The 27,286-nt window shown below is 47.4% G+C and overlaps 1 protein-coding gene across 1 annotated transcript; it reads right to left on the reverse strand.

Annotated features, from left to right (window-relative positions):
* Window positions 1–342: 342 nt before the first annotated feature.
* On the reverse strand, window positions 343–21,839 carry SLC35G1 (solute carrier family 35 member G1). Its single transcript, XM_038764444.1, has 4 exons — window positions 21,764–21,839; window positions 21,074–21,160; window positions 9,300–9,480; window positions 343–3,481 (listed from the first exon to the last, which is right to left on the reverse strand). The coding sequence occupies exons 1-4, from the start codon at window positions 21,837–21,839 to the stop codon at window positions 2,722–2,724; spliced, it is 1,104 nt and encodes a 367-aa protein (XP_038620372.1). The 3' UTR covers window positions 343–2,721.
* Between the last annotated feature and the right edge of the window lie 5,447 nt (window positions 21,840–27,286).

The following is a 27,286-nucleotide window of genomic DNA, read 5'->3' on the forward strand; positions in this document are numbered from 1 at the left end:
TCTGGAAAATGGGGATTAAGACTGTGAGCCCCCCGTGAGACAACCTGATCACCTTGTAACCTCCCCAGCATTTAGAACAGTGCCTTGAACATAGTAAGCGCTTAATAAATGCCATTATTATTATTATTATTATCGAAGAGCCAGCAAACAGGCAGTAAGCAGGATGCTTACCGACAAGAGGGTAATATCTGTCAGTCTTCAGATGTATTCCCCAGCCCTCTCCACAATGATCAGAACAAACAGCGTCGGAAGCTGAAAGACGTTCATCATCACTATGTCACTTCTGAAATTTGAATTTATTTTGAGAAAATCTTACACAGTATACAATACTTCCAAATGCTTAAAAATAGAAAATAAATTAAAAAATAAGTTATAGGTTGATTTTTTCCCCCCTTTCATATTCAGATAGATCTACGATCACTCTTTTACTGTTACTGTGTGAATACCAAAACATGCTTACTCGATTCATTTTATTAGTGTTTACAAAATAAATAGCTTATGAAAATATTCTTTCCTCTTTAATAGGAAATATAATCTCAAAATATACAAACCCAGAGTAACTGCTGAAACATGCAAGCTTTTATATATTTTATAACCTTCTAAAACTATTAAAAGTCAAATACCCTAAAAGATACTTAACCAAGTTCAACTAGCTAAATGAAGTGGAGAATGAGAGTAGTTCTCGGGATAAAATTCTCGGCAAACGATAGAACGGTTGCCTTAATGATCTGGTCACATCAGGCAATGTCTCTGGCCTGAGTTATTTTGATAATTATCTCCATTTTCCACCTCTTCATTTGTGTGAACCTGGCTTTCCGAAGAGAGAGAGAGTAACGGAGAAAGATGAGAGAAGACACTAGGGTACTGATTTTGGCCTTAAGAGTGAACTGCTCCTCCACTGGAGGTAACGGAAATCTTGAAAACCTGAATACCTACTAGTGCGTAGGGTTAAATGGGACCCTATGAGAATCACTTCAACTCGGCAAAATGATGCGTTTCGGTCCATCCTCGCTCTGGTCAGACTTCGTTACTGAATTATCTGCCAGATGAAAGGCGGGGGGGGGACAGTCGCTCAAATGGTTGCCATAATGGCATACTGCGTGGGGAATCCAATGGTCCGTGGGGTCCAGGACCGTGACTGCCGTTCGGTTGAATGCCTACGAGTTAAATGCAACCAACCGTTCCCCCTTAGAGGGATTTTTGTGGCAAACTAGGAAGATCAGATTACACTTCCTACTCCCCAAACTATCTCCCCAACGCCCTGGGGGGATTACCCATTCTCTCCTCACTGCCGGAAGGATTCTTCAGCTGCTCCGTTCCATTTAAACCCCTGGTGCAAACACGCCGTTCGTTCGGATGGACTTTTTGTGCAGAGCAAGAAAGGGCATCAAACTGATGCGTAGCAAGTCCAAGCAATCCCCTACATGGGCAGTGTACGTGACTATTAAGCTTTCTAGTCAAGGTGCTGTAAAGATCAATAGAACAACGAACCCGTTGATAGCAACAGGTCTTAGCATTGTAGAAATAACATAGAACAAATTGCATAAAGTTCCATAGGAAGAGATAGTCTATAAAAATCAGCTTGCCAATGCTGCTGAAAAAAAAAAACATTCCAAGGTAAAATAGAGATCTCTGTTCGTTGATTTTGGTTAAGAGATTAGCAAAAATAGTAATCTAAAACCCTGAGTTATTTTCCCTCGGTGAAGCTCCGTAGCCCAAAATGAATTTCGAGCAAATCAACTTGGCAGCAGCCTTCTTAGAAATGTGCAGGTAACGCTGACTTTGAGCCTCTTGATATGAATAGTACGCTTTTAAAAATACTTCACAAAATTTTGTACGGTGAGGTTATTAAACTAAAAAGGGGAGTTATGACTACGACGGTCGTTGAATACATTTAACCACGTTTAGCTATTTGGGGACAACTCTCTGCCACTACTTCGGAAAACTCCAAGTAAAGGTGCAGTGAATGGTTAAAAGAAAAATAAGTCCGTGAGTGGAAAAAGAAAGGCACCAGAAATTACATTATTCATAAAGCAAGCAGATAGCTTCTATGAAAAATTTCAGCTTAGTACAACTTAAAATGGTTACAGTACCTAGTTGAAAAATGTGAGTTCAGGAAAAAAATCACTACTTCGGAGTCACCAAAGCAGTATTAATATACGCTAACAGAAAGCCCCTCGATCTGTACATTATTCAAGGTTATCATTCTACAGCTCGCCTGCCCTCTGCCTAGATAATGCAGTTGTCAGAACTCGGAGTAAACAGGGAGAAATGCTGGGAAAAAAATCAGCCCCTGGAAAACAGTTCTGCGAAGGGATCGGCTGAGGAATTACCAATGATTTACAAAACTATCGAGCCAGTCTCCCCTGTGGCAAAGTTAAGTCCGTTCACAGGGCAGAGGGGCCTGAAGCCCCACCTTAACGAGCTCTGTGTCCTCAGTGCCAATGTCGACACACTTTTTTGTCCCGCCCAATTTCCCTCACCCACCAAATAGTCGCGATTTGAGCCTCACGAGTAACGGGAAATCACCGAATGGGAACCTGTGAGAAATGTACAGACTTGCCCACCTTTCTGAGAATTACAAGAGTCAAGGCAGCCCCGACTGCACCTCTTATAGCTGCTCAGGTCCCCTTGAGGTGGTCTGAAGAGTTTCCTTCCACCCCGACCCTGTTGGAGCCAAACAGCCGTTTGCAAAGTCGCGTGCGTGCTCCTGAGATGAGATCAGATTTCAGAGCGAGGGCTCGAGTGGGAACTCTGGTACCACTTACGAATTGCGGTTCCAGAACTACTGGCTACCACGCACAAGGCCCCCCCAACCGTCCACCAGGTGGGTACGTTATTGAGGAAAAGAACCTGCAGGATGAAAGCAAAGACCACATCCATGGTTTTCATTATGGCCACGGGCCCCGCTCTTTCTATCTGGACTGCCTTGGTGAGGAATATCTGACCCCCCAAACCAAAAAGCCCAATCAGTATCAGAAAAAATCGATCTAACCCGCAGTGAGGTAGACGCCACTCTCCTATGACAAAGAGGGCCAGGACGCACTCAATGAGCCCGATGACCACATAATACCAAATATTCAGAAGGTAATGTACAGACTTGCCCATCTTTCTTAGGATTACAAGAGTCAAGGCAGCCCCGATTGCACCTCCTACGGCGGCTAAGGTCCCCTTGAGGTGATCAGAATAGTCGCCTTCCATCCCGACCGTGTTGGAGCCAAACAGGAAGGGGGGCCTTGCAATAAGCACCACGCCGGTGATGGTAAAGACGGTGAAAAGCAGGTCCCAGATGCTGTATTTTTCCTTGAGGAATATCCAGGCAAATATTGAAGTGAAAACAGGGCTGCTAAATGTGATCACGGTGGCGTCGGCAAGAGGCATAGCCTGGAAAGCGTAGTAGAGAAGAATCATCGCCGTGGACCCAAGGACTCCCCTGAGGAAGAGGAAGCCTCGTTTGCCTTTCGGTCCCCAGAATCCTGTCCTGGGGAAAAAGAAAAACAAACACACAAAAAAATCACATTAAGAATACTAGGACACTTCATATTTTAGTTGCATTTTTAAGTCACCAACTTGTACTTCCCAAGTGCTTAGTACAGTGCTCTGCACACAGTAAGCACTCAATAAATGATTGAATGAATGAATGACTACTAAGAAGCAGCGTGGCTCAGTGGAAAGAGCCCGGGCTTGGGAGTCAGAGGTCATGGGTTCAAATTCTGGCTCCGCCACTCGTCAGCTGTGTGACTTTGGGCAAGTCACTTCACTTCCCTGGGCCTCAGTTCCCTCATCTGTAAAATGGGGATTCAGACTGTAAGCCCACTGTGGGACAACCTGAACACCCTGTATCCTCCCCAGTGCTTTGAACAGTGCGTTGCACATAGTAAGCGCTTGACAAATGTCATCATCATTACTATTATTACTAAGGGTATTGGGAAAGTTCAAATTCTGGCTCTGCTTGTCAGCTGTGTGACTTTGGGCAAGTCACTTCACTTCTCTGGGCCTCAGTTCCCTCATCTGTAAAATGGGGCTTCAGACTGTGAGCCCCCCATGGGACAACCTGAACACCCTGTATCCTCCCCAGTGCTTAGAACACTGCATTGCACACAGTAAGTGCTTAACAAACGCCGTCATTATGATTATTACTAAGGGTATTGGGAAACTTCAAATTTTAGAAACTTTTGTTGCATTTTGAACAGTCTTGCCCTGGGCAAGGTACATTCTTGGTTTTGGTATTCTCCTTAGAAGCGCCGATGTGCTACTGAAATAAACATTAAACACAAAGTGGACTGCACTCCATTGCCAAGACGTGAGGGTGACTCTCGCAGGCCCCATGACAGAAGTGTGGCTTCTTTAGGTCATCGAGGTCCGGGCCCACTTTGGCCCCAGAGCGGGAACCCAAGCACAGTGGGAGCTCTGAACCTGGGGCCGTTACGCCCCGGAGCCTCATAGCAGGACGCGTTTCAGGGAAGACTGGGAAAGCCGCCTCACGGAAACAGCCACAGTTCGTTTGGGCAGCTCGGGAATACACTCCTTAATTCCCAGGGCCAGAGCTGACGGGAATTAAGCTTGCCCAGCTGAATCTATGTGAGCCGGTTCCCCGATCTAGACTGTGAGCCCATTGTTGGGTAGGGACCATCTCTATATGTCGCCAACTTGTACTTCCCAAGAGCTTAGTACAGTGCTCTGCACACAGTAAGCGCTCAATAAACACGATTGATTGAATGAATGAATGAATGAAAAGGAATACCTTACCGCCAACGTAACGTTAGGGACTAAGGCCTAACGGATCAAGTCCGGAGTTTATATTAATGCACAGCAAGAGAAGGGAGAGAACCACAGATAGTTCTGAAGATCACGGAAGAATGAGAAACTATGGAGCAGACAGCATAAGAAGGATAGGTTTTACTTTTGATTTGGGCACGTGAGACTAGCCAAGTCTCAACAAATGTGCTGGTAATAATAATAATAACGATGGCATTTATTAAGCGCTTACTACGTGCAAAGCACTGTTCTAAGCGCTGGTAGCGGCTAGTAGTAAGGAAAGAAAAAAAATAAAGATCAAGAAGACAGTAGTAATCCAAGATGCCATCAGCAGTGAGGTAAGCGGAGGCCGAGATAAGGAGAGCCAAAAAGAGATTACCCAGGCAGAGGTACAGATGATTTAAGGGATAACTTAACTAAGCCAATATGACTACCCGGGACGTCAACCTTTCACTTTGAACAGGAGGGTAGAGGGAGTCAGACGCGAAGGTGTAGCTCTCAGAAGGCAGAAAGAACGGATATGGGGATTCTAACCTGCTGCCCAGAGGGCAAGGTAGTTACGGAGCGAAATCAGTTGGACACCTAAAACTCTTTCCCCTCGTCTGGCTCTTTTACCTTGCCCCTTCAATACTTCTCTTCCCCTTTCGGCCATCCTCCGGACTCATCTTTGGCAGAAAACTGCCAGGGTACAATCCGTCGTCACATTTCCTGCCAGCCAAGAGTGCAGGTGAATTCCCCTCCGGGATGACGGAGGTTACGCTATTCTTTGCACTTGGATAAATGAGTCCAGGACAACAAAGCTGGAGTCAGGGACACAGGGGATGAAATGAGACCCGTGGTAATTTGCTCCCCATGGAGTGGGATCACCTGATCACCACCACAAAGTCCCGAGAAGCAAAGTAATGCTGAAAGTTTATAGCGAGAACTCCCGCTGTTGGGTAGGGACCGTCTCTATATGTTGCCAGCTTGTACTTCCCAAGTGCTTAGTACAGTGCTCTTGCACACAGTAAGCGCTCAATAAATACAAATGAATGAGTGAATGAATGAACTGATGTATTATCAACTAATATAATACAGGCATAACAAGACTCACATCCCACTGACTCAAATATGATTTGTTAATTTCCTGCTCCAGAACTGACAGTGACCTAACTGATGAGCTCTCTCTGGTATTTAAAGTGACACTGTAGATCCCTCCCTTCAAGGTTCCCAGAGGCTTTCTTGAGCCCCATGAATCCCAACATGGCCTACTAGAAGATGCCTGGGAGTCACAAGACCTGGGTTCTAACCTCAGCTCTGCAATTGCTTGTTCTATGACCCGAGGAAAGTCCCTTAACTTTTCTATGCCTCAGTTTGCTCAAAGGTAAAAATGCCTGTTCTCCCTCCTAGTTAGACTGGGATGATCCTGTATCTACCCAGCACTTAGAACAGGGCCTGGCACATAGTAAGCACTTAAACGCAATAAGAAGTAATAATAATAATAATAATAGGGGGTAATAATAATAGTAATTACTGGGGAGTAATAATAATAGTAATAATAATAATAGTTCCTCCCAACTCCAAGTCTTTTTTTGTAACCAGGGATTCACAAAGTTGCCCCTCCAGCTGTAGGTTGTCACCACCACGCCTAACACAATGGGGACAGGAGTCAAATTTGTAATTACGTACGTACCTGTAATTTATTTATAATAATGTTAGTCTCCCTCTCTGGACCATGATCTCGCTGTGGGCAGGGAACGTGCGTCTATTGTTCTACTGTACTCCACTAAGCGTTTGGCACAGTGCTCTGCACACGGTAAGCGCTCAATAAATACAACTGAACGAATGAACGAGACTCTCTAGGAACCCGAAGACGAGTCCCAACACTGGCTCCTTGCCCCACACAGGGGCCACCTGGTTTGGTCTGACCTGACCCACGTCCCTCCTGGAGTGTGGCAAATTCCTTCCTGCTGGCAGCCATTCCGGTTTCCTCAAGTGTCAGCGATTTCCAGAAGTTTAGGAGCTTACAGCTGATAACAGCAATTGCTCAACGAGCGACTCTTCCCTAAATAACGATGGTATCTGTTAAGCGCTCACTACGTGCCCAGCACTGTTCTAAGTGTTGACGGTAGCTCCCTGTCACCTTCACCTGATCCCACGGGCCTTTTGAGCTGGGAAGAGAGACTACAATGCCCCACCACGTCCCGTGGCTTCAATTAATGAAGGGAAAGCCAGGGAGGGAAGGGACGGCGGCTGAAAGGTTTTATCTCAGGCAGCAAAGAATCAGACTTGGAGAAAGAACTCTCCATCCCTTCCATTCTGGCCCCAGCTGGGCCTCCTCCCATTACGGTCTAGAGCAGAAGCGGAGAACGCGTTGAAAGGGGCCCAGCGGAGGGGCAGGGTGAGAGGAGGAAGAGGCGGAGAGGGGCTGCCGTCCTTGTATATTAAGGGTGGGCGGGGATTTCCGATCCTAGTAGTGAATTTGTCCACAATTAGTACATGAAGATCACCGGATTTTGTGTACTGCGGTCATTTGGAACAGCGATGTGTGCCCATACCAGATTCCCAATTTTTAATGCACTAAAACTTAATTACTAACTTATTTTCAACGTGTTTAAAGAAAAGATCAAATTTGGAAAACTACCAAAGTCCCCCAACTCCCTGCTCCACAGTTTAAAGGAGAAGGACCCTGGAGGGGTCGGCGGGGAACCCTAAAACAACAACGAAAAAACAGAGAGGTAGTCCAGTGAAAAAAAAGCACAGCACTGGGAGTCAGAAGATGCATATTCTGGTCCGGACTCTAGCACTAGCTGATGGTGTGACCTTGAGCAAGTCACTTAAGCCTCTCTGGGCCTCAGTTTCCTGATCTGTAACACTGGGATAGTCTCTACTTATCAGATCATGAGGCTTGGGCACTGTCCTGTCTGATAAACCTGCATCTACCCTATTGCTCAGAGAGGTTCGGTGTCTGGTAAGCGCTTATTAAATACCAATCTTGTCGTAAGCCCAACGCAGTGTACCCAGGGCTCTCCATTGACTTTTCCATGTGGCAGAGACCGGGGGCACTTGGGAGAAGTGGTGGGATGCGGGAAACTCGAGGCAAGATTTCCAGGCAGTAGCCAGCTCCTGAGAACGCTGGGGAAGATTGGAACCGTACCACAGCAAGAGCGCTGAAGATGGGTTACAAGGGTGGGATATCTTTGTTCCTAACAAGGGGTAAATTTCTGTAGTTTACAGTAGGAAAAGAAAACGCTCTGAAAAACCTAATCGAATCAATGGAATCACCAATATGGTGCCACAAAAATAAGCACGTGTCTGAGTACCCGGGGCCTCAAAGAGATCGATGTGGCCCTAAAGCAAATTAGGCAGCACAGTGAGAAGAAACAAAAAATAAAACCTCATTAACTTGGCCTGGGGAGGTGCCCATGTGAAGTACTGAAAAGCGGGCAATGAGGTTTTACCTCAGAACTGAGTGTGGGCTACAAAGAGGGAACGTTAGGTACGTTAAATGGTATAACCATAAATAATAATAATAATAATGATAGCATTTATTAAGCACTTACTGTGTGCAAAGCACTGTTCTAAGCGCTGGGGAGGTTACAAGGTGATCAGGTTGTCCCACAGGGGGACAACCTTCAGTCTTCATCCCCATTTTACAGATGAGGGAACTGAGGCCCAGAAAAGTGAAGTGACTTGCCCAAAGTCACACAGCTGGCCGGGACTTGAACCCCTGACCTCGGACTCCAAAGCCCGGGCTCTTTAGGATGGATGCCAAGGAGGGCAACGCGATTCCCCTAAGCCATTTTTGGGTTGGAATCTGACCCAATAATGGCCACTACGTTCTTATGCTGGCAGGAAATGTCTTTTACGCTGCAGTTCCCCTCCCTGCACATCTACCGATTTCAGTTAAACTGAGGCTTTTAAAAAAAAAAAACCAAACACCAAACTTATACAACTCTTCTGGTAAACAAAAAAAAGGCAGAAATGGAAAGAGCACATGAAAGAAGTAGTCAAGAGATCATAAATTCCACATTAGGGAGGTATTTTCCTTGTAGCTCCTTTTTGTCCTTTTTGGACCGTGTTGCTGGTATTCTGTCTATACTGGCTACGGAGACTATTTGGGCAAGGTTATCCAAGGCAGCGAAAGGAGAGGCTGAAGAGGAGGGTCGGAAAGAAGCTGCGTAGCTCAGTGGAAAAAGCCCGGGCTTGGGAGTCAGAGGTCGTGGGTTCTAATCCCGGCTCCGCCACTTGTCAGCTGGGTGACTCTGGGCGAGTCACTTCACTTCTCTGGGCCTCAGTTCCCTCATCCGGAAAATGTGAGCCCCGTGTGGGACAACCTGATTACCTCGTATCCCCCCCAGCGCTCAGAACGGAGCTTGGCACATTCATTCAATCGTATTTATCGAGCGCTTACTGTGTGCAGAGCACCGTACTAAGCGCTTATATAGTAAGTGCTTAACAAATGCCATTATTATTGATTTAAAATATGGGCAAACGACACAGAGAAGGGCTGGGGACTTAACTGATTAGGACGCACATTTCAGACACTTGAAAATACTTACTTTGTGTATATTAAGAAAGGAAGAACGAATAGCATTTGAAATGCACACCGAAATGCACTTATTTCCACTGAATGGACATCCTCAATTTTTTTTACAAATAAAGAGGCCACTGAGAAAAGGAAGGCAGACAATAGTGTATAAAATAAGCCAAGTCCGTGGCAGGATGATTTCTTCTTGGCATCTATGAAAAAGATGAAATTCCAGTTAGTTAATTCCCATTCATCAGTTCCCAATGGTTGCTCCATTTAGTAAAGAACAGAAAGGTATGCACCAGGAATTTACAATCCCCTAAGCATTTGTACTTAAGGATACCTTCTCACTCCACCTGTGCTATTTTTTTCGCCCACCACATGGCATGGGCAATGCCAAGCTCTGGGGCCTTGGTGATGGGCCGGTGGTTGTTCTGATGAGCAGCTTTGATCAGCGCTTAGAACAGTGCTTTGCACATAGTAAGCGCTTAATAAATGCCACTTTTATTATTATTATGAGCACCCAAGGGGCGCTGGGCTGATCACTTTTGGGGTTCTCACAGACTACAGTAGAGTAAGGTGAGACACACCTGGCTAATCCCCTATCCGGTTACGCCACGGGCCTGTCCTCCACAAAGATACGGGTCATCCCTGTTTTCTGGCCCTGAGGAAAGTCTTCCGGAGCGCTTGCTTCCCGGGGTCAAGTCGGGATCCCTTGGCCGTCCCCCTTTCCGTGTCCCCTTAAGCCCCGTTCCGAAGGGAAGAGGGCTCCCGAATGCAAGCTCCCAACGTGATCTTCAGGGCCGGAATGACTGTGTCCACCTCCACTCTTCCTCCCAACACCGCTTGATTCAAGTCCGGCCTCTTCCCTCTTCCCCAAACTGAGGATGGCAGAAGCTGGGCTGAAATAATCTCATCCCTCCCCAATCCATCCTAACCAATTCCCCACAAATTTAACCTGTCGTTAACCTGGCCGAATCTTACTGTTGTCAGTAAGTTACTTTTCTAGTCCACAAAAGTTGTGGAATTTGTTGCGTGTTACTATGTCCGTTGTTGGGTAGGGACCGTCTCTACATGTTGCCGATTTGTACTTCCCAAGCGCTTAGTACAGTCAGCGCTCAATACATACGACTGAATGAATGAATTATGCGCCAAGCACAGGGATAAATATATTTTAAGTGCATTGGACACATTTTCTCTCCCACATGGGGCTCACGGCCTAAAGGGGAGGAAGAACAGATACTGAATCCCCATTTTACAGATGAGGAAACTGAGGCACGGGGAAGTTATGTGACTGGGTCACGGTCACACGGTAGGTAAGTGGTGGAATGAGGATTTTGACATCCCCCGCTCCCACCACCCATGTACAACAGGGGTCTAAAAATCAAAACAAACAGCGGTATTTTCTGAGCTCTTTCTTTGGGCCGAGCTCTGTACTGAGTTCCTGGAAAAGCACAACAGGTAGACATGATCCCTGTCATCAGGGAGCTTACAATCTAGCAGAACTGTTTATGTAAAGAAGCAGTGTCGCCTAGGGGAAAGAGCAGGCGCCTGAGAGTCAGAAGACCCGGGTTCTAATCCTGCCCCACTTCTTGTCTGTCAGTCGTATTTATCGAGGGCTTACCGTGTGCGGAGGACTGTACTGAGCGCTTGGGAGAGTAAGTGGTTAACAAATATTACAATTCCTATTGTTGTCTGCCACAGTGAATCCACAATTCAAGTTGAAACTCTATCCAACTTTGGCTTCGATGACACCGTCCTTTCTCGGTCCTCCTCGTAGGTCTCCGACTGGTCCCTCTCAGTCTTGCTGTCTCCTCCTCCGCTCCCCACCTTCTGACAGTGGGGCTCCCTCAAGGCTTAGTTTTGGACTCCCTTCTATTCCCCATCCACACCCACTCCCGTGGAGAACTCATTTGCTTAGAACAGCGCTTTGCACATAGTAAGCGCTTAATAAATGCCATTATTATTATTATTATTATTATTTGCTCCCACGGCTTCCATTACCCATGGCTTCAATTTCGACTACATCTCCAGCCCTGACCCCTCCTTCTCGGCAGGCTCACGTTTCCTCCGGCCTTCAGGACGTCTCTACCTGGATTTCCCACCAACACCTCAAATGCGGCCAAAACTGAATCTTCATACCCAAACCCTCTCCTCACCTGTCTTTCCCAACACTGTTTTCTTTTGTCGTCTGTCTCCCCCTTCTAGACCATGAGCCCACTGTCGGGTAGGGACCGTCTCTATATGTTGCCAACTTGTACTTCCCAAGCGCTCAGTACAGTGCCCTGCACGCAGTAAGCGCTCAATAAATACGATCGAATGAATGAATGAAATGGAGACATCACCACTACCCTCTTTCCCTCACAAGCCCGTGACCTTGGCAAAGTCGTCCTCACCGCTCTCGTACAACCCACACATTCGATCTGTTTCCCAATGTTGTCGGTTCTACCTTCACAACATCATTAAAGTCCACCCTTTCCCTTCCAAACGGCTACTACGCCTATCCAAACACTTATCCTAGCCCACCCACGAGAAGCAGCGTGGCTCAGTGGAAAGAGCCCGGGCTTTGGAGTCAGAGGTCATGGGTTCAAACCCCGGCTCCGCCAACTGTCAGCTGGGTGACTGGGCAAGTCACTTCACCTCTCTGGGCCTCAGTGACCTCACCTGGAAAATGGGGATGAAGACTGGGAGCCCCCCGTGGGACAACCTGATCACCTTGTAACCGCCCCAGTGCTTAGAACAGTGCTTTGCACACAGTAAGTGCTCAATAATAATAATAATAATAATGGCATTTATTAAGCGTTTACTATGTGCAAAGCACTCTTCTAAGCGCTGCCATCATCATAATCACCTTGACTACTTGCATCAGCCTCCTCGGTGACCTCCCTGCTCCTCTCTCCCCGACTCCGGTATATAATCCACTCTGCTGCAGGGATCGTTTTTCTAAACTCCCATTCGGTCCACACCCACCCACTCTTCGGGAACCTCCAGTGATCGCCCCTCCACCTCCACATCAAACAGAAACTCCTTCCCCTAGACTTTAGGGCACTCATTCATTCATTCATTCAATTGTATTTATTGAGCGCTGTGTGCAGAGCACTGTCGTAAGCGCATGGGAAGTACAAGTTGGCAACATATAGAGACGGTCCCTACCCAACAGTGGGCTCACAGTCTAGAAGAGGGAACCCAATCACCTGGCCCTCTCCTACCATACATCACCGATCGAATACAGCTCAGCCCCTACTTTTCTAGTGCCAGCTTGCTCACTGTGCCCCGATTTCATCTATCTCCCTCCCTCTGGCCTGGAATTCCCTCCCTTTCCCTCTGCTCCAGACTCTCCCCACTTTCAAAGCCAAATTACTCTTCCAAGAGGCCTTCCCTGTTAAGCCCTCTTTTCCCCGCAGTTCCTTCTCTCTTCTACATCATTTATAAATTTGGACCCGCGCCCTTTGGGCATGTGATATTTGGCCCACAGCACTTACATACATATCTATAAATTATTCACACTAACGTCTCCCTCCCCTCTACTCCATCCTAATCGTCCTTAGACCTCAGCTTTGACACTGTCCGCTGTCCCCTCCTCCTTGAAACTATACTGCAAGCTCTTTGTGTTCAGGCAACATGTCTTATCAACTCCTTCTGTACTGTCCCAAGTGCTCAATGGAAAGAGCCCGGGCTTGGGAGTCAGAGGTCATGGGTTCAAATCCCAGCTCCGCCACTTGTCAGCTGAGTGACTTTGGGCAAGTCACTTCTCTGTGCCTCAGTTACCTCATCTGTAAAATGAGGATGAAGACTGTGAGCCCACCGTGGGACACCCCGATCACCTTGTATCCTCCCCAGCGCTTAGAACAGTGCTTTGCACACAGTAAGCGCTTAACAAATGCCATCATTATTATTATTACATTGCGCAGGACTCTGCACACGGTAAGCGCTCAAGAAATGTGACTGCTTGATGGATTGATCTCTGCCCTCAAAGAACTTGCAATCTGACGGGGAGGCGGGGGGAGGAAATCAGACTCTGAAATAAATTACAGATAGGAGGAAGTAATAAAGCTATATACAGCAGGGCTAGGGAGAACAAGCGAATGCCTAGGCGACACAGAAATGCTGAAGTTCCAGTAAGGGAGGCTACAGGTTGGAGAGGTGAGAGGTTAATTATGGAAGACCTCCTGAAAATGTGATTTCAGAAGGGTTTTGAAGGTGGGAGGGTGGTGAGTGGTCTTCCCAATATAAAGGGGGAAGAAGAGAGCAAGCGCTTATATCGTTCCCTTAGTACAGTGCTCCGCACACAGTAAGCGCTCAATAAATACATTCAAATGAATAAAAGCCGCAGCATCAGGATAGTAAGGAAAGAAGAGCAAGGATAAGGAGAAAGGAAAGTTGACGGAATTACTACAAGCCAATGGTCAGGGGTTTCTGCTTGATGTAGAGAGGAATGAGCAAACGTGGCAGGTTTCTGACCAAGCAGAAATATGTTTTAGAAAAACGATCCACGCGGCAGAGGGAAGTCTGCCTGGGAAGGGGAGAGGCTGGAGACTGGATGGCCTGAATAGGGGCCGATTTAACAATCAACTGGGGTTCCTGAAGACAAGTCTGGATGGAGAGGAAGAGTTAGATTCTTCCTCCTTTGTTGCAAGGAGCCGAAGGCGCTGAATACAAGCCACTGATTGATTGAGGAGCCGAGGAAAGAAAGGATTTGGAGAGGGGAATGATCAGGAGCTTAGTTTTAGACATTTTAAACTTGACGGGCCAGTGGGCTAGCCATGTAGCAACGTCCCGGAAGCAGGAGGAAGCGCAAGATTGCCGAGCAGGAGAGAGGTCAGGGCGAGCAAGGAATACTGGGAGCCATCCATTTGGAGGTGGTAGTGGAATGCGGCGGAGAGAAGATGAGCTCCCCAAGGGAGTGAGTGCAAATTGAAAAGAGACAAGCACAGTTAGGGAGCAGAGGTCACAGTCAAGCATTCAGTTGCCAGTGTGAGGTAAGAGAATCAGGAGAGAACTGAGTTTGAAAAATAATAATAAGAAGAAGTTGGCTAGTGTTTCCAAGAGAAGGAAGTGGTCAGCAGCGTCCACGGCAGCCAAGAGGCCGAGGAAAATTAGGATGGGATTAGGATTAGTCCATTAGATTTAGCACTTGGTACTGAACAGAGCTGTGATAAATAATCAAAGTAAGGATGTCTATTACGGAGACATAGCACGCGTATGGTGTTTTGTACAGAGATTCCTACAGAATAAACCTTACAGCCTCCTTTCCCTCACCTTGGATGGGAAGTTCTTCCAGAAACCCGGAATTTGAAAGTAACGAATAATATGGGTGTTTATTAAGCACTTTCTAGGTGCTTAGCCGACCCAGGAATAGAGGCAAGGTAATCAGAGCGGACACTTAGTCCCTGCTATGCACAGAATAAGCATTCGACATATACAATATGCATTCCGCCCTTCACTTGGCACAATAAGTTCCAGGAAGGAGCTCTGCAAGAGATAGGGAGAGCTGATATCTTATCACAGATTTTAAGAGGCCTAGAGGTCAAACAGTCTGGAAGACTTTTCTTTCCACCAGACTGCAATGCTTTAGCTTGCCGGGTATTCTGCTTTAGCTGAGATACTTTTCCCAGCGCCTAACTCGATAAAAACACTTTAAATGAGAAATCTCAAATACCTCTAATTAAACCTTCCAGCCCTAGTAATTAGAGGGTGGGAGAGACCGGGCGGTGAGAAAGTTTAGGAAGAAAAAAATAATGAGTTCTCCTTCCTTCTCTTATCCTTTGCTCCTCCCCTGTCACCACAAACTCAGGAGGGAGAGCAATATGTACAACGGGCCAACCTTCAGGTTTAAAGGAATGAAATCAATTTAAAATCTCAACAACTTTACTGAAAGTGAACTGCATTATTCAACAGCAAAGTATCAAAAACACTGCCAGAGCAATTTGGGTGGGGAAAGGGTCATTTAAGGGTGTTTTTCATCCTTTTTGTCACTTCTACAAAAGATTACTTTGCTTCCCCAGTGGGATTACCGTAAGTGTTGGGACATACTTGGAATTCTATCAAGGGAGAAGGTTGTTCGAAGCATTTTGGAGGGAAGCTCATAATTTCCTGTAATATTTAGTAGTTGGGCTAAAACAAGTCCACTCATGCACTGCAGTTGTTTTTTAGCAGTAAATGTGGTTTCTCTCCCCTGCTCCTAACTCTGAGCTGGAGGACCGGGGGTCCGCGGCAGGGCCAAGGGGTCGGGGCAGTCACTCATTCAGTCGTATTTATTGAGCGCTTACTGTGTGCAGAGCAGTGTACTAAGCGCTTGGGAAGTACAGGCAACGATGCTCCTGGGGGGACCGGGTGGGGAGGTCAAGGTTCCCCCTACTCCGGGCACCTCCCTCTCCCGGGGTCCGGGATCGAGAAGCAGCGTGGCTCAGTGGAAAGAGCCCGGGCTGGAGAGTCAGAGGTCGTGGGTTCTAATCCCAGCTCCGCCACTTGTCAGCTGGGTGAGTTTGGGCAAGTCACTTCACTGGGCCTCAGTTCCCTCATCTGGAAAATGGGGATGAAGACCGTGAGCCCCACCTGGGACAACCTGATGACCTTGTATCCCCTCCAGTGTTTAGAACAGTGCTTGGCACATAGCAAGCGCTTAACCAATTCATTCAATTGCATAAAGAGCGTTTACTACGTGCGGAGCACTGTACTAAATGCTTGCAAAAGTACAATTTGGCAACAGATAGAGATAATCCCTACCCAACAAAAGGCTCACAGGCGTGGCTCAGTGGAAAGAGCCTGGGCTTGGGAGTCAGAGGTCATGGGTTTGAATCCCGGCTCTGCCACTTGTCAGCTGGGTGACTATGGGCAAGTCACTTCACTGGGCCTCAGTTACCTCATCTGTAAAATGGGGATGATGACTGTGAGCCCCACGTGGGACAACCTGATCACCCTGTATCCCACCCCCCAAACATTTAGAACAGTGCTTGGCACATAGTAACTGCTTAACTAATTCATTCAATCGTCTTTATTGAGCGCTTACTGTGTGCGGAGCGCCGTACCAATCACTTGGGAAGTACAATTCAGTACTTCCCAAGAGCTTAGTCCAGCGCTCCACACAGGGTAAGCGCTCAATAAAGACAACTGAATGAATGAATGAATGAATGAATGAAAGATGGGCACCGTCCCTACCCGACAACAGGCTCGCAGTCTACAAGGGGGGGAAACAGACAACACAACAAGTCGAAAGGCGTCCATGCAGTCAAAATAGATCATCACAGTCTACAAGGAGGGGGGAAACAAACAACACAACAAGTCGATAGGCGTCCATGCGGTCAAAACAGACTTCTAGCCTATGAGCCCGTCGTCAGGTACGGATGGTCCCTCTCTGTTGCCGACTTATACTTTCCAAACGCTCAGTACAGTGGTCTGCACACAGTCAGCGCTCAATAAATACGATTGAATGAATAAATAAATAAATACGACTGAATGAATGAATGCTGTCTCCCCCTTCTAGACTGTGAGCCCCGTGCGGACAGGGATTCATTCATTCTTTCAATCATATTTATTGAGCACTTACTGTGTTTAGAGCACTGTACTACGCGCTTGGGAAGTACAAGTTGGCAACATATAGAGACAGTCCCTACCCAACAACGGGCTCACAGTCTAGGAGGGGGAGACAGAGTACAAAACAAAACATATTAACAAAATAAAATAAATAGAATAAATACATACAAGTAAAATAGAGTAATAAATACGTGCAAACATATATACATATATATAGGTGCTGTGGGGAGGGGAAGGAGGTAAGGTGGGGGGATGGGGGAGGGGGAGGAGGGGGATGGCCTCTCTCTGTTGCCGAACTGTACTTTCCGAGCGCTTAGTCCAGTGCTCTGCACGCAGTAAGCGCTCAATAAATACGACTGAATGATTGAGTGAACAGTACAGGACCTTTTTGGACACCCCACTACTACACGATCTCCCCAGACACCCCAGTAGTACGCGAACCCCAGGCCTCCCCGCTTCTAGCCTGTGAGCCCGTTGTTGGGCAGGGACCGTCTCTGTTGCCCATTTGTACTCTCCCAAGCGCTTAGTCCAGTGCTCCGCACATGGTCAGCGCTCAATAAATACGACTGAGTCCCGTTGTTGGGTAGAGACCGTCTCTATATGTTGCCAACTTGTACTTCCCAAGCGCTTAGTAGAGCAGCGTGGCTCAGTGGAAAGAGCCCGGGCTTTGGAGTCAGAGGTCATGGGTTCAAATCCAACTGTCAGCTGTGTGACTTTGGGCAACTCACTTCACTTCTCTGTGCCTCAGTTACCTCATCTGGAAAATGGGGGTTAAGACTGTGAGCCCCCCGTGGGACAACCTGATCACCCTGTAACCTCCCCAGTGCTTAGAATAGTGCTTTGCACATAGTAAGTGCTTAATAAATGCCATCATTATTATAGTCCAGTGCTCTGCACACAGTAAGCGCTCAATAAATACCACTGAATGAATGAATGCTGTCTCCCCCTTCTAGACTGTAAGCCCATTGTGGGCAGGGACTGTCTCTGCTGCCCATTTGTACTTCCCAAGCGCTTAGTCCAGTGCTCCGCACACGGTCAGCGCTCAATAAATATGACTGAATGAATGAATGCTGTCTCCCCCTTCTAGATTCTAAGCCCACTGTGGGCAGGGATTGTCTCTCTCTGCTGAATTGTACTTCCCAAAGCGCTTAGTCCAGTGCTCCGCACACATTCAGTGCTCAATAAATATAGCTGAATGAACGACTGTTGTCTCCCCCTTCTAGACTGTAAGCCCACTGTGGGAAGGGATTGTCTCTATCTGCTGAATTGTACTTCCCAAGCGCTTAGTACAGTGCTCCGCACACAGTCAGCGCTCAATTCGTCTATCTGGTGCCGACTTGTCCTTCCCAAGCGCTCAGTCCCGTGCTCCGCACACGGTCAGCGCTCAATAACTATGAGAAGCAGCGTGGCTCAGTGGCCAGAGCCCGGGCTTGGGAGTCAGAGGTTGTGGGTTCAAATTCCGGCTCAACCACTTGTCTGCTGGGTGACTTTGGGCAAGTCACTTCATTCATTCATTCAATCGTATTTATTGAGCGCTTACTGTGCGCGGAGCACTGCACTAAGCGCTTGGGAAGGACAAGTCGGCAACATAGAGAGATGGTCCCTACCTGACAACGGGCTCACAGTCTACAAGGGGGAGACTGAGAACAAAACAAAACATGTAGACAGGTGTCAAAATCACTTCTCTGGGCCTCAGTTCCCTCATCTGGAAAATGGGGGTGAGCCTGCCGTGGGACAATCTGATGACCTTGTAGAGGAGAAGCAGCGTGGCTCAGTGGAAAGAGCCTGGGCTTTGGAGTCAGAGGGCATGGGTTCAAATCCCGACTCCGCCAATTGTCAGCTGTGTGACTTTGGGCAAGTCACTTCACTTCTCTGGGCCTCAGTGACCTCATCTGGAAAATGGGGATGAAGACTGGGAGCCCCCCGTGGGACAACCTGATGACCTTGTAACTTCCCCAGCGCTTAGAACAGTGCTTTGCACATAGTAAGCGCTTAACAAATACCGTAAGTATTATTATTATTATTCTCTGGGCCTCAGTTCCCTCATTTGTAAAATGGGGATGAAGACTGTGAGCCCCCCGTGGGACCACCTGATCACCTTGTAACTTCCCCAGCACTTAGAACAGTGCTTTGCACATAGTAAGCGCTTAACAAATACCGTATGTATTATTATTATTATTCTCTGGGCCTCAGTTTCCTCATCTGTAAAATGGGGACCACCTGATCACCTTGTAACCTCCCCAGCGCTTAGAACAGTGCTTGGCACCTAGTAAGTGCTTAACAAATACCATCATCATCCTTATTATTATTATTCTCTGTGTAACCTCCCCAGCGCTTAGAACAGTGCTTGGCACCTAGTAAGTGCTTAACAAAGAGCATCATTATTATTATTCTCTGTGCCTCAGTCCCTGCCTCTGTAAAATGGGGATGAAGCCTGTGAGCTCCCCGTGGGACCACCTGATCACCTTGTAACCTCCCCAGCGCTTAGAACAGTGCTTGGCACCTAGTAAGCGCTTAACAAATACCGTCATTATTATTATTATTATTCTCTGTGCCTCAGTCCCCTCCTCTATAAAATGGGGGTGAAGACTGGGGGCCCCCCCGTGGGACCTACTGATGACCTTGTAACCTCCCCAGCGCTTAGAGCAGTGCTTGGCACCTAGTAAGAGCTTAATAAATGCCATCATCATTACTATTACTATTATTGTAACCTCCTCAGTGCTTAGAACAGTGCTGGCACCTAGTAAGCACTTAATAAATGCCATCATCATCATTACTATTATTGTTACTGTAACCTCCCCAGCGCTTAGAACAGTGTTGGCACCTAGTAAGCGCTTAAAAAATGCCATCATCATCATTTCTATTATTAATACTGCAACCTCCCCAGCGCTTAGAACAGTGTTGGCACCTAATAAACACTTAATAAATGCCATCATCATCATTACTATTATTATTACTGTAACCTCCCCAGCTCTTAGTAGTGTTGGCACCTTGTAAGCGCTTAATAAATGCCATCATTACTATTATTATAACCTCCCCAGCGCTTAGAACAGTGCTGGCACCTAGTAAGCGCTTAATAAATGCTATCATCATCATTGCTATTATTACTGTAACCTCCCCAGCGCTTAGAGCAGTGATGGCACCTAGTAAGCGCTTAATAAATGCCATCATCATCATTACTATTATTATTGTAACCTCCCCAGCGCTTAGAATAGTGTTGACACCTAGTAAGCGCTTAATAAATGCCATCATCATTACTATTATCATTGTAACCTCCCCAGCTCTTAGTACAGTGTTGGCACCTAGTAAACGCTTAATAAATGCCGTCATCATCATTACTATTATTATTACTGTAACCTCCCCAGCGCTTTGAACAGTGTTGGCACCTAGTAAGCGCTTAATAAATGCCATTATTATTATTATTATTATTATTATTTATTATTATTATTACCACCCCAGCGCTTAGAGCAGTGTTGGCACCTAGTAAGCGCTTAATAAATGCCATCATCATCATTACTATGATTATTATTGTAACCTCCCCAGCGTTTAGAACGGTGTTGGCACCTAGTAAGCGATTAATAAATGCCACCATCATCATTACTATCATCACTGTAACCTCCCCAGCTCTTAGTACAGTGTTGGCACCTAGTAAGCGCTTAATAAATGCCATCGTCATCATTACTATCATTATTACTGCAACCTCCCCAGCGCTTAAGACAGTGTTGGCACCTAGTAAGCGCCTAATAAATGCCATCATTCTTCTTATTATTATTATTGTAACCTCCCCAGCGCTTAGAGCAGTGTTGGCACCTAGTAAGCGCTTAATAAATGCCATCATCATCATTACTATCATTATTACTGCAACCTCCCCAGCACTTAGAACAGTGTTGGCACCTAGTAAGCGCTTAGTAAATGCCATCATTCTTCTTCTTATTATTATTATTGTAACCTCCCCAGCGCTTAGAGCAGTGTTGGCGCCTAGTAAGCGCTTAATAAATGCCATCATCATCATTACTATTATTATTACTGTAACCTCCCCAGCGTTTAGAACAGTGTTGGCACCTAGTAAGAGCTTAATAAATGCCGTCATCATTCTTCTTCTTATTATTATTACTGTAACCTCCCCAGCGCTTAGAGCAGTGCTTGGCACCTAGTAAGCGCTGAATAAATGCCATCACCCTCATGATTACGCTCATTATTCTCATTGCTTGTGAATGAACGGTTGGAATTGTGGATGGTCTGAGGATGCTGATGGTGCCGCCGGTTACTCACCGGTGGTGGGAGAGGGCTGGTGTGGGTGCATGCTGCACCTCCCGCTCCGGCTCCCGCTCTTCTGCAAGGACCGGCGGCTGGGACCTCCTGCGCATGCGCGCCGGAGACCCGAGCGCACCACCCCCCCCGTGATGCGCATGCGCCCCGGAGCCCGCGCAGCCCCCCATGCTGCGCATGCGCCCCGGAGCCCGAGCACCCTCCCCCATGGTGCGCATGCGCCCCGGAGCCCTAGCGCACCCCCCCCCCCCCCCCATGCGCTCCGGAGCCCGCGCACTCCCCCATGATGCGCATGCGCCCCGGAGCCCGAGCACCCCCCCCCCCATGGTGCGCATGCGCCCAGGAGCCCTAGCCCCCCCCCTCCCCCCCCCATGCTGCTCATGAGCCCGGAGCCCGCGCGCTCCCCCCATGCTGCGCATGCGCCCCGGAGCTAGCGCATTTTTCCCCCCGTGCTGCGCATGCGCCCCGGAGCCCGCACACCCCCCCCCCCTCCCCCCATGCTGTGCTTGCGCTCCGGAGCCCGCGCACCCCCCGCATGCTGCGCATGCGCTCTGGAGCCCGCGAACCCCCTCCCCACTGTTGGGTAGGGACTGTCTCTATGTGTTGCCAATTTGTACTTCCCAAGCGCTTAGTACAGTGCTCTGCACATAGTAAGCGCTCAATAAATACGATTGATTGATTGATTGCGCCTACGCGCCGAAGCCCCGCGCTCCCTCCGTTTACTGCGCATGCGCTCCGGAGCCCCGCGCTCCCTCCGTTTACTGCGCATGCGCTCCGGAGCCCCGCGCTCATTCATTCATTCATTCATTCATTCAATCGTATTCATTGAGCGCTTACTGTGTGCAGAGCACTGGACTAAGTGCTTGGGAAGTACAAGTTGGCCATCATTATTATTATTATATGTGTATTCATTCATTCAATCGTATTCATTGAGCGCTTACTGTGTGCAGAGCACTGGACTAGGCGCTTGGGAAGTACAAGTTGGCCATCATTATTATTATTATATGTATATTCATTCATTCAATCGTATTCATTGAGCGCTTACTGTGTGCAGAGCACTGGACTAAGCGCTTGGGAAGTACAAGTTGGTCATCATTATTATATGTGTATTCATTCATTCAATCATATTTATTGAGCACTTACTGTGTGCAGAGCACTGGACTAAGCGCTTGGGAAGGACAAGTTGGCAGCATACAGAGACGGTCCCTACCCAACAAGCATTCATTCATTCAATCGTATTTATTGAGGGCTTACTGTGCAGAGCACTGGACTAAGCGCTTGGGAAGTACAAGTTGGCCATCATTATTATTATATGTGTATTCATTCATTCATTCAATCGCATTTATTGAGCACTTGTGTATTCACTCATTCAATCGTATTTATTGAGCACTTACTGTGTGCAGAGCACTGGACTAAGCACTTGGGAAGTACAAGTTGGCCATCATTATTATTATTATATGTGTATTCATTCATTCATTCAATCGTATTTATTGAGCACTTACTGTGTGCAGAGCACTGGACTAAGCGCTTGGGAAGTACAAGTTGGCCATCATTATTATTATTATATGTATATTCATTCATTCGTTCATTCAATCATATTCATTGAGCGCTTACTGTTTGCAGAGCACTGGACTAAGCGCTTGGGAAGTCCAAGTTGGCAACATCTAGAGACGGTCCCTACCCAACAGTGGGCTCACAGTCTATTATTGTGGTTGTTAGTGTCTCCGGGGAATCAGAGAAGCAGCGTGGCTCAGTGGAAAGAGCCCGGGCTTTGGAGTCAGAGGTCATGGGTTCAAATCCCGGCTCCGCCAATTGTCAGCTGGGTGACTTTGGGCGAGTCACTTCACTTCTCTGGCCCTCAGTTCCCTCATCTGGAAAATGGGGATGAAGACTGTAAGCCCCCCTTGGGACAACCTGATCACCTTGTAGCCTCCCCAGTGCTTAGAACAGTGCTTGGCACCTAGTAAGCACTTAATAAATGCCATTATTATTATTATTATTATGAACTCACCCCCCCTCCCGGCTAGGTCACCCAACTCACTGCACTGTCCAAGCCCACCACGCCAAGCTAAATAATGACAATGGCATTTTATTAAGTGCTTATTCCAAGCGCTGGGGAGGTTACAAGGTGATCAGGTTGCCCCACAGGGGGCTCCCAGTCTTCAGCCCCATTTTCCAGATGAGGTCACTGAGGCCCAGAGAAGTGAAGTGACTTGGCCAAAGTCACACAGCTGACGAGTGGCGGAGCCGGGATTTGAACCCATGACCTCTGGCTCCAAAGCCCAGGTTCTTTCCACTGAGCCACGCTGTTTCTAACGAGAGTGGGCAGCAGGCTGCCTTCCTTCTATGCCTCTGCAGGAGGCATAGACCACCCCCCAATCCCCATTGCGGAGGTGATAGGGATTTCTGCACGTCCTTAGACCCCAGAACCATCCTTTTGGACATTTTTTCCTCTCTCTATTCTTTCTTTCCATTTCCCACCCCTTCTTGTGCTACCCTGGACTTTATTATGTTACACATATTACAGTTTCCTGCCAGCGAGGACCCCAAGTGATTTGTGCAGCCGATGTGAGTCTCACACTCAAAAAGGATGAACGGCCTAAAAAAGAAACAGCATGGCCTAATGGAGAGAGCAGAGATCTGGGAATCAGAGGAGCACAGTGCTCTGCACACAGTAAGCGCTCAATAAATAGGATCGAATGAATGACCTGGATTCTAATCCTGGCTCTGCCAGTTGCCTGCCGAGGGAACTTGGGCAATTCTCCTAGTTTCTCTGTGCTTCTTCCTCATCTGTAAAATGGAGATTACGTATCTGTTCTCCCTCCTACTTAGACAGGGAGCCGCATGTGGGACGGAGACTCTGAAGTTTAAGAAGGGAATTGAAAGTCTGAAACAACTGGAATGGGCGGCGGGCATGGAAATCAGTGAGGATGGAGAAGAGCTATAGCAGGGGAGATTCAGTTTGAGATGGATGAGGTCGGCCTGAAGTCTTGTGTCTCGGGCACAAGAGCAGAGAAAGCCTTAGTGTGGGCATGATTTGTTTTGTTTTGCTTCGTCCTCTGTCTCCCCCTTCTAGACTGTGAGCCCGTTGTCGGGTAGGGACCGTCTCTATACGTTGCCGACTTGGACTTCCCAAGCGCTTAGTACAGTGCTCTGCACACAGTAAGCGCTTGATAAATCCGACTGAATGAACAATCCAGGCCTACGGGTTTGGGGTAGGAGATTGACAGTGGGACAGGGAAGTGAGGGAAGTGAGTTCAGTTCATTCATTCATTCATTCAATCGTATTTATAGAGCGCTTACTGTGTGCAGAGCACTGTACTAAGCGATTGGAAAACACAAGTTGGCAACATATAGAGATGGTCCCTACCCAACAACGGGCTCACAGTCTGGAAGAGGGAGACGGACAACGAAACAAAACATGTGTCAAAGTTAGTTGAATTCACCTTCACGTCCGTGATTAAATTACACCGTCAGTGATCAATCAATCAGTCGTATTTATTGAGCGCTTACTGTGTGCAGAGCACTGTACTAAGCACTTGGGAAGTACAAGTTGGCAACATATAGAGACAGTCCCTACACAACAGTGGTATTATTTACATTATTTATATGATGTAAATAAATAAATAAATAATTCACTCAATAAATACGATTGAATGAATGATGTCTTCAAATACGAAAGGAGACCACATGGGAGAGATTTTGCCCCATCCCATCCCGCGCATCGCCCAGGCCTGAATCCTGGAAAGGATTCCCACGGTGACAGGGTACATCTTCACGGACACTGCTGTAACCGCTCCTGGAGCTGTGGGTGTGGACCCTGAGGAGCCTGAAACCCTGCCGAGTCACGTCGTCCTTGTCTTTAGTATTTTTCTTTTTCTTTCCTTTTGTGTCCGTTTCCAACTCAGTCCCCTTCTTATTCCCAGGTCTGAATCCCTTGAAGGCCATGGACAGAGTTTCTAATTTATCTGTGTATTTCTTAGAGAAGCAGCGTGGCTCAATGGAAAGAGCCCGGGCTTGGGAGTCAGAGGTCATGGGTTCTAATCCCGGCTCCGCCGCTTGTCAGCTGGGTGACTTTGGGCAAGTCACTTCACTTCTCTGGGCCTCAGTGACCTCGTCTGTAAAATGGGGATGGAGACTGTGAGCCCCACGTGGGACAACCTGATTACCTTGTATCCACCCCAGCAGTAACAGCAGTGCTTTGCACATAAGTGCTTAACAAATGCCATTATTATTATTATTATTATTATTATTGGCCTGCACTTATTGCATCATCATCATCATCAATCGTATTTATTGAGCGCTTACTATGCACAGAGCACTGTACTAAGCGGTTGGGAAGCACAAATTGGCAACATACAGAGACAGTCCCTACCCAACAGTGGGCTCACAGTCTAAAAGGGGGATTGCAGTACTTTGAGCATAGTAAGTACTTAATATATACCATTATTCCTTCATTCAATCATGTTTATTGAGGGCCTGCTCTGTGTGGGGCACCGTACTAAGCGCTTGGGAGAGTACAATACAAAAATAGACACGTTCTCTGCCCACCACGAGCTTACCATAACTATTACTACTATCTGGCTATCAAATTGTTCGTTGTTATTATTTTCCTTTAATCATAATAATAACTAATAATGGCATTATGTGCAAAGCACTGTTCTAAGCACTGGGGAGGTTACAAGGTGATCAGGTTGTCCCACAGGGAGCTCCCAGTCTTAATCCCCATTTTCCAGATGAGGGAACTGAGGCACAGAAAAGTGAAGTGACTTGCCCAAAGTCACACAGCGGACAATTGGCAGAGCCGGGATTTGAACCCATGACCTCTGACCCCAAAGCCCGGGCTCTTTCCACTGAGCCACGCTGCTTCTCTGCTTGATTGAATGAATCAAGGTGGACTAGGAGCCTGGAGGCCTGGGCCCGATTCCTCCTGGTGCTTGCCCCCGCGTCCTCCACAGGTACCAAGGTTGTTGTTGCTCTTCAGAGGTGCCAGATCCCAGTCTGACTGGCACCAGGATGCGGACTTGGAGTCCGGGATCAGTCTGACTGGAGCCATTCCCAAGCTCCGTTCCGATTCCCGTTTTGTGAGTCAGACGTAGAGCTGATAGGACCGCTTATCTGTTCGACTTTCACCCCGTCCCTTCTGGAAATCAGAACTGTGTCACGAGGCAAGTGCCTGCCAGGGTCAGCTGGGTCAACTCTCCTACCCTGCTGGATTTTGAAATTCCATGTATCCGAGAGGTCGATGCCGGGCCGGACGCGAGCCTGACTTGGTGATGGGTGCAGAGGACATTATTATTATTCAGTCGTCATTAGGGGGTTTATTAAGTGTTACTGTGTGCCAAGGACTGGGGTGGAAAAAATGCCATCACGTCCGAAAAAGCCCCCGTCGTCCGTGGGATTTAAGCGGCAAGTTGTGACTCTGACAGTGTGAATGGCTGGGTGGATGACGCGGGAGGGACTACGTCACTGTGCAAATGTTTGTGTGTCTACTTGCACTGTTTGTGTGAATGCGGTTTTGCTTGCTCCGTGAGTGAACGCATATGGGAAAATGTGGATGTCTTCTCGCTCTGGGTGTCTGATCGTTCCGTGAATTTGTACAGCTAACCATTGATGACATTTATTGACTGCTTTCTCTGTGCCGTTCGTGCTATTAAACACTTGGGAAAGTACAATACTGGGTAAGTCGGCATGATTCTTGTTGTTATTGTTGTTGTATCTTTTAAGTGCTCACTATGTAATAATAATAATAATGGTATTTGTTAAGCGCTTAGTATGTGCCAAGCACTGTTCTAAGCGCTGGGGGAGATACAAGGAAGTCAGGTTGTCCCACATGGGGCTCACAGTCTTAATCCCATTTTACAGAGGCGGTAACTGAGCCCAGAGAAGTGAAGTGGAGAATGGAGAAGCAGCGTGGCTCAGTGGAAAGAGCCCGGGCTTTGGAGTCAGAGGTCATGGGTTCAAATCCCGGCTCTGTCAATTATCAGCTGTGTGACTTTGGGCAAGTCGCTTCACTTCTCTGGGCCTCAGTTACCTCACCTGCAAAATGGGGAATAAGACTGTGAGCCCCAGTGGGACAACCTGATCGCCTTGTAACCTCCCCAGCGCTTAGACCAGTGCTTGGAACATAGTAAGCGCTTAATAAATGCTGTTATTATTCATTCATTCATTCAATTGTATTTATTGAGTGCTTACTGTGTGCAGAGCACTGTACTA

Source organism: Tachyglossus aculeatus, chromosome 22 (assembly GCF_015852505.1).
Source record: "Tachyglossus aculeatus isolate mTacAcu1 chromosome 22, mTacAcu1.pri, whole genome shotgun sequence".
NCBI lineage: Eukaryota > Metazoa > Chordata > Mammalia > Monotremata > Tachyglossidae > Tachyglossus > Tachyglossus aculeatus.

Coding starts and splice junctions, on each gene's coding strand:
- SLC35G1 (XM_038764444.1), bottom strand. CDS start 21,839: ATGCGCAGTAAACGGAGGGAGCGCGGGGCTCCGGAGCGCATGCGCAGT. Junction 9,481..21,073: donor CCAGCCCTCTCCCACCACCG/GTGAGTAACCGG, acceptor TCTTTTTCATAG/ATGCCAAGAAGAAATCATCC. Junction 3,482..9,299: donor CCTTTCTTAATATACACAAA/GTAAGTATTTTC, acceptor CTTTTTCCCCAG/GACAGGATTCTGGGGACCGA.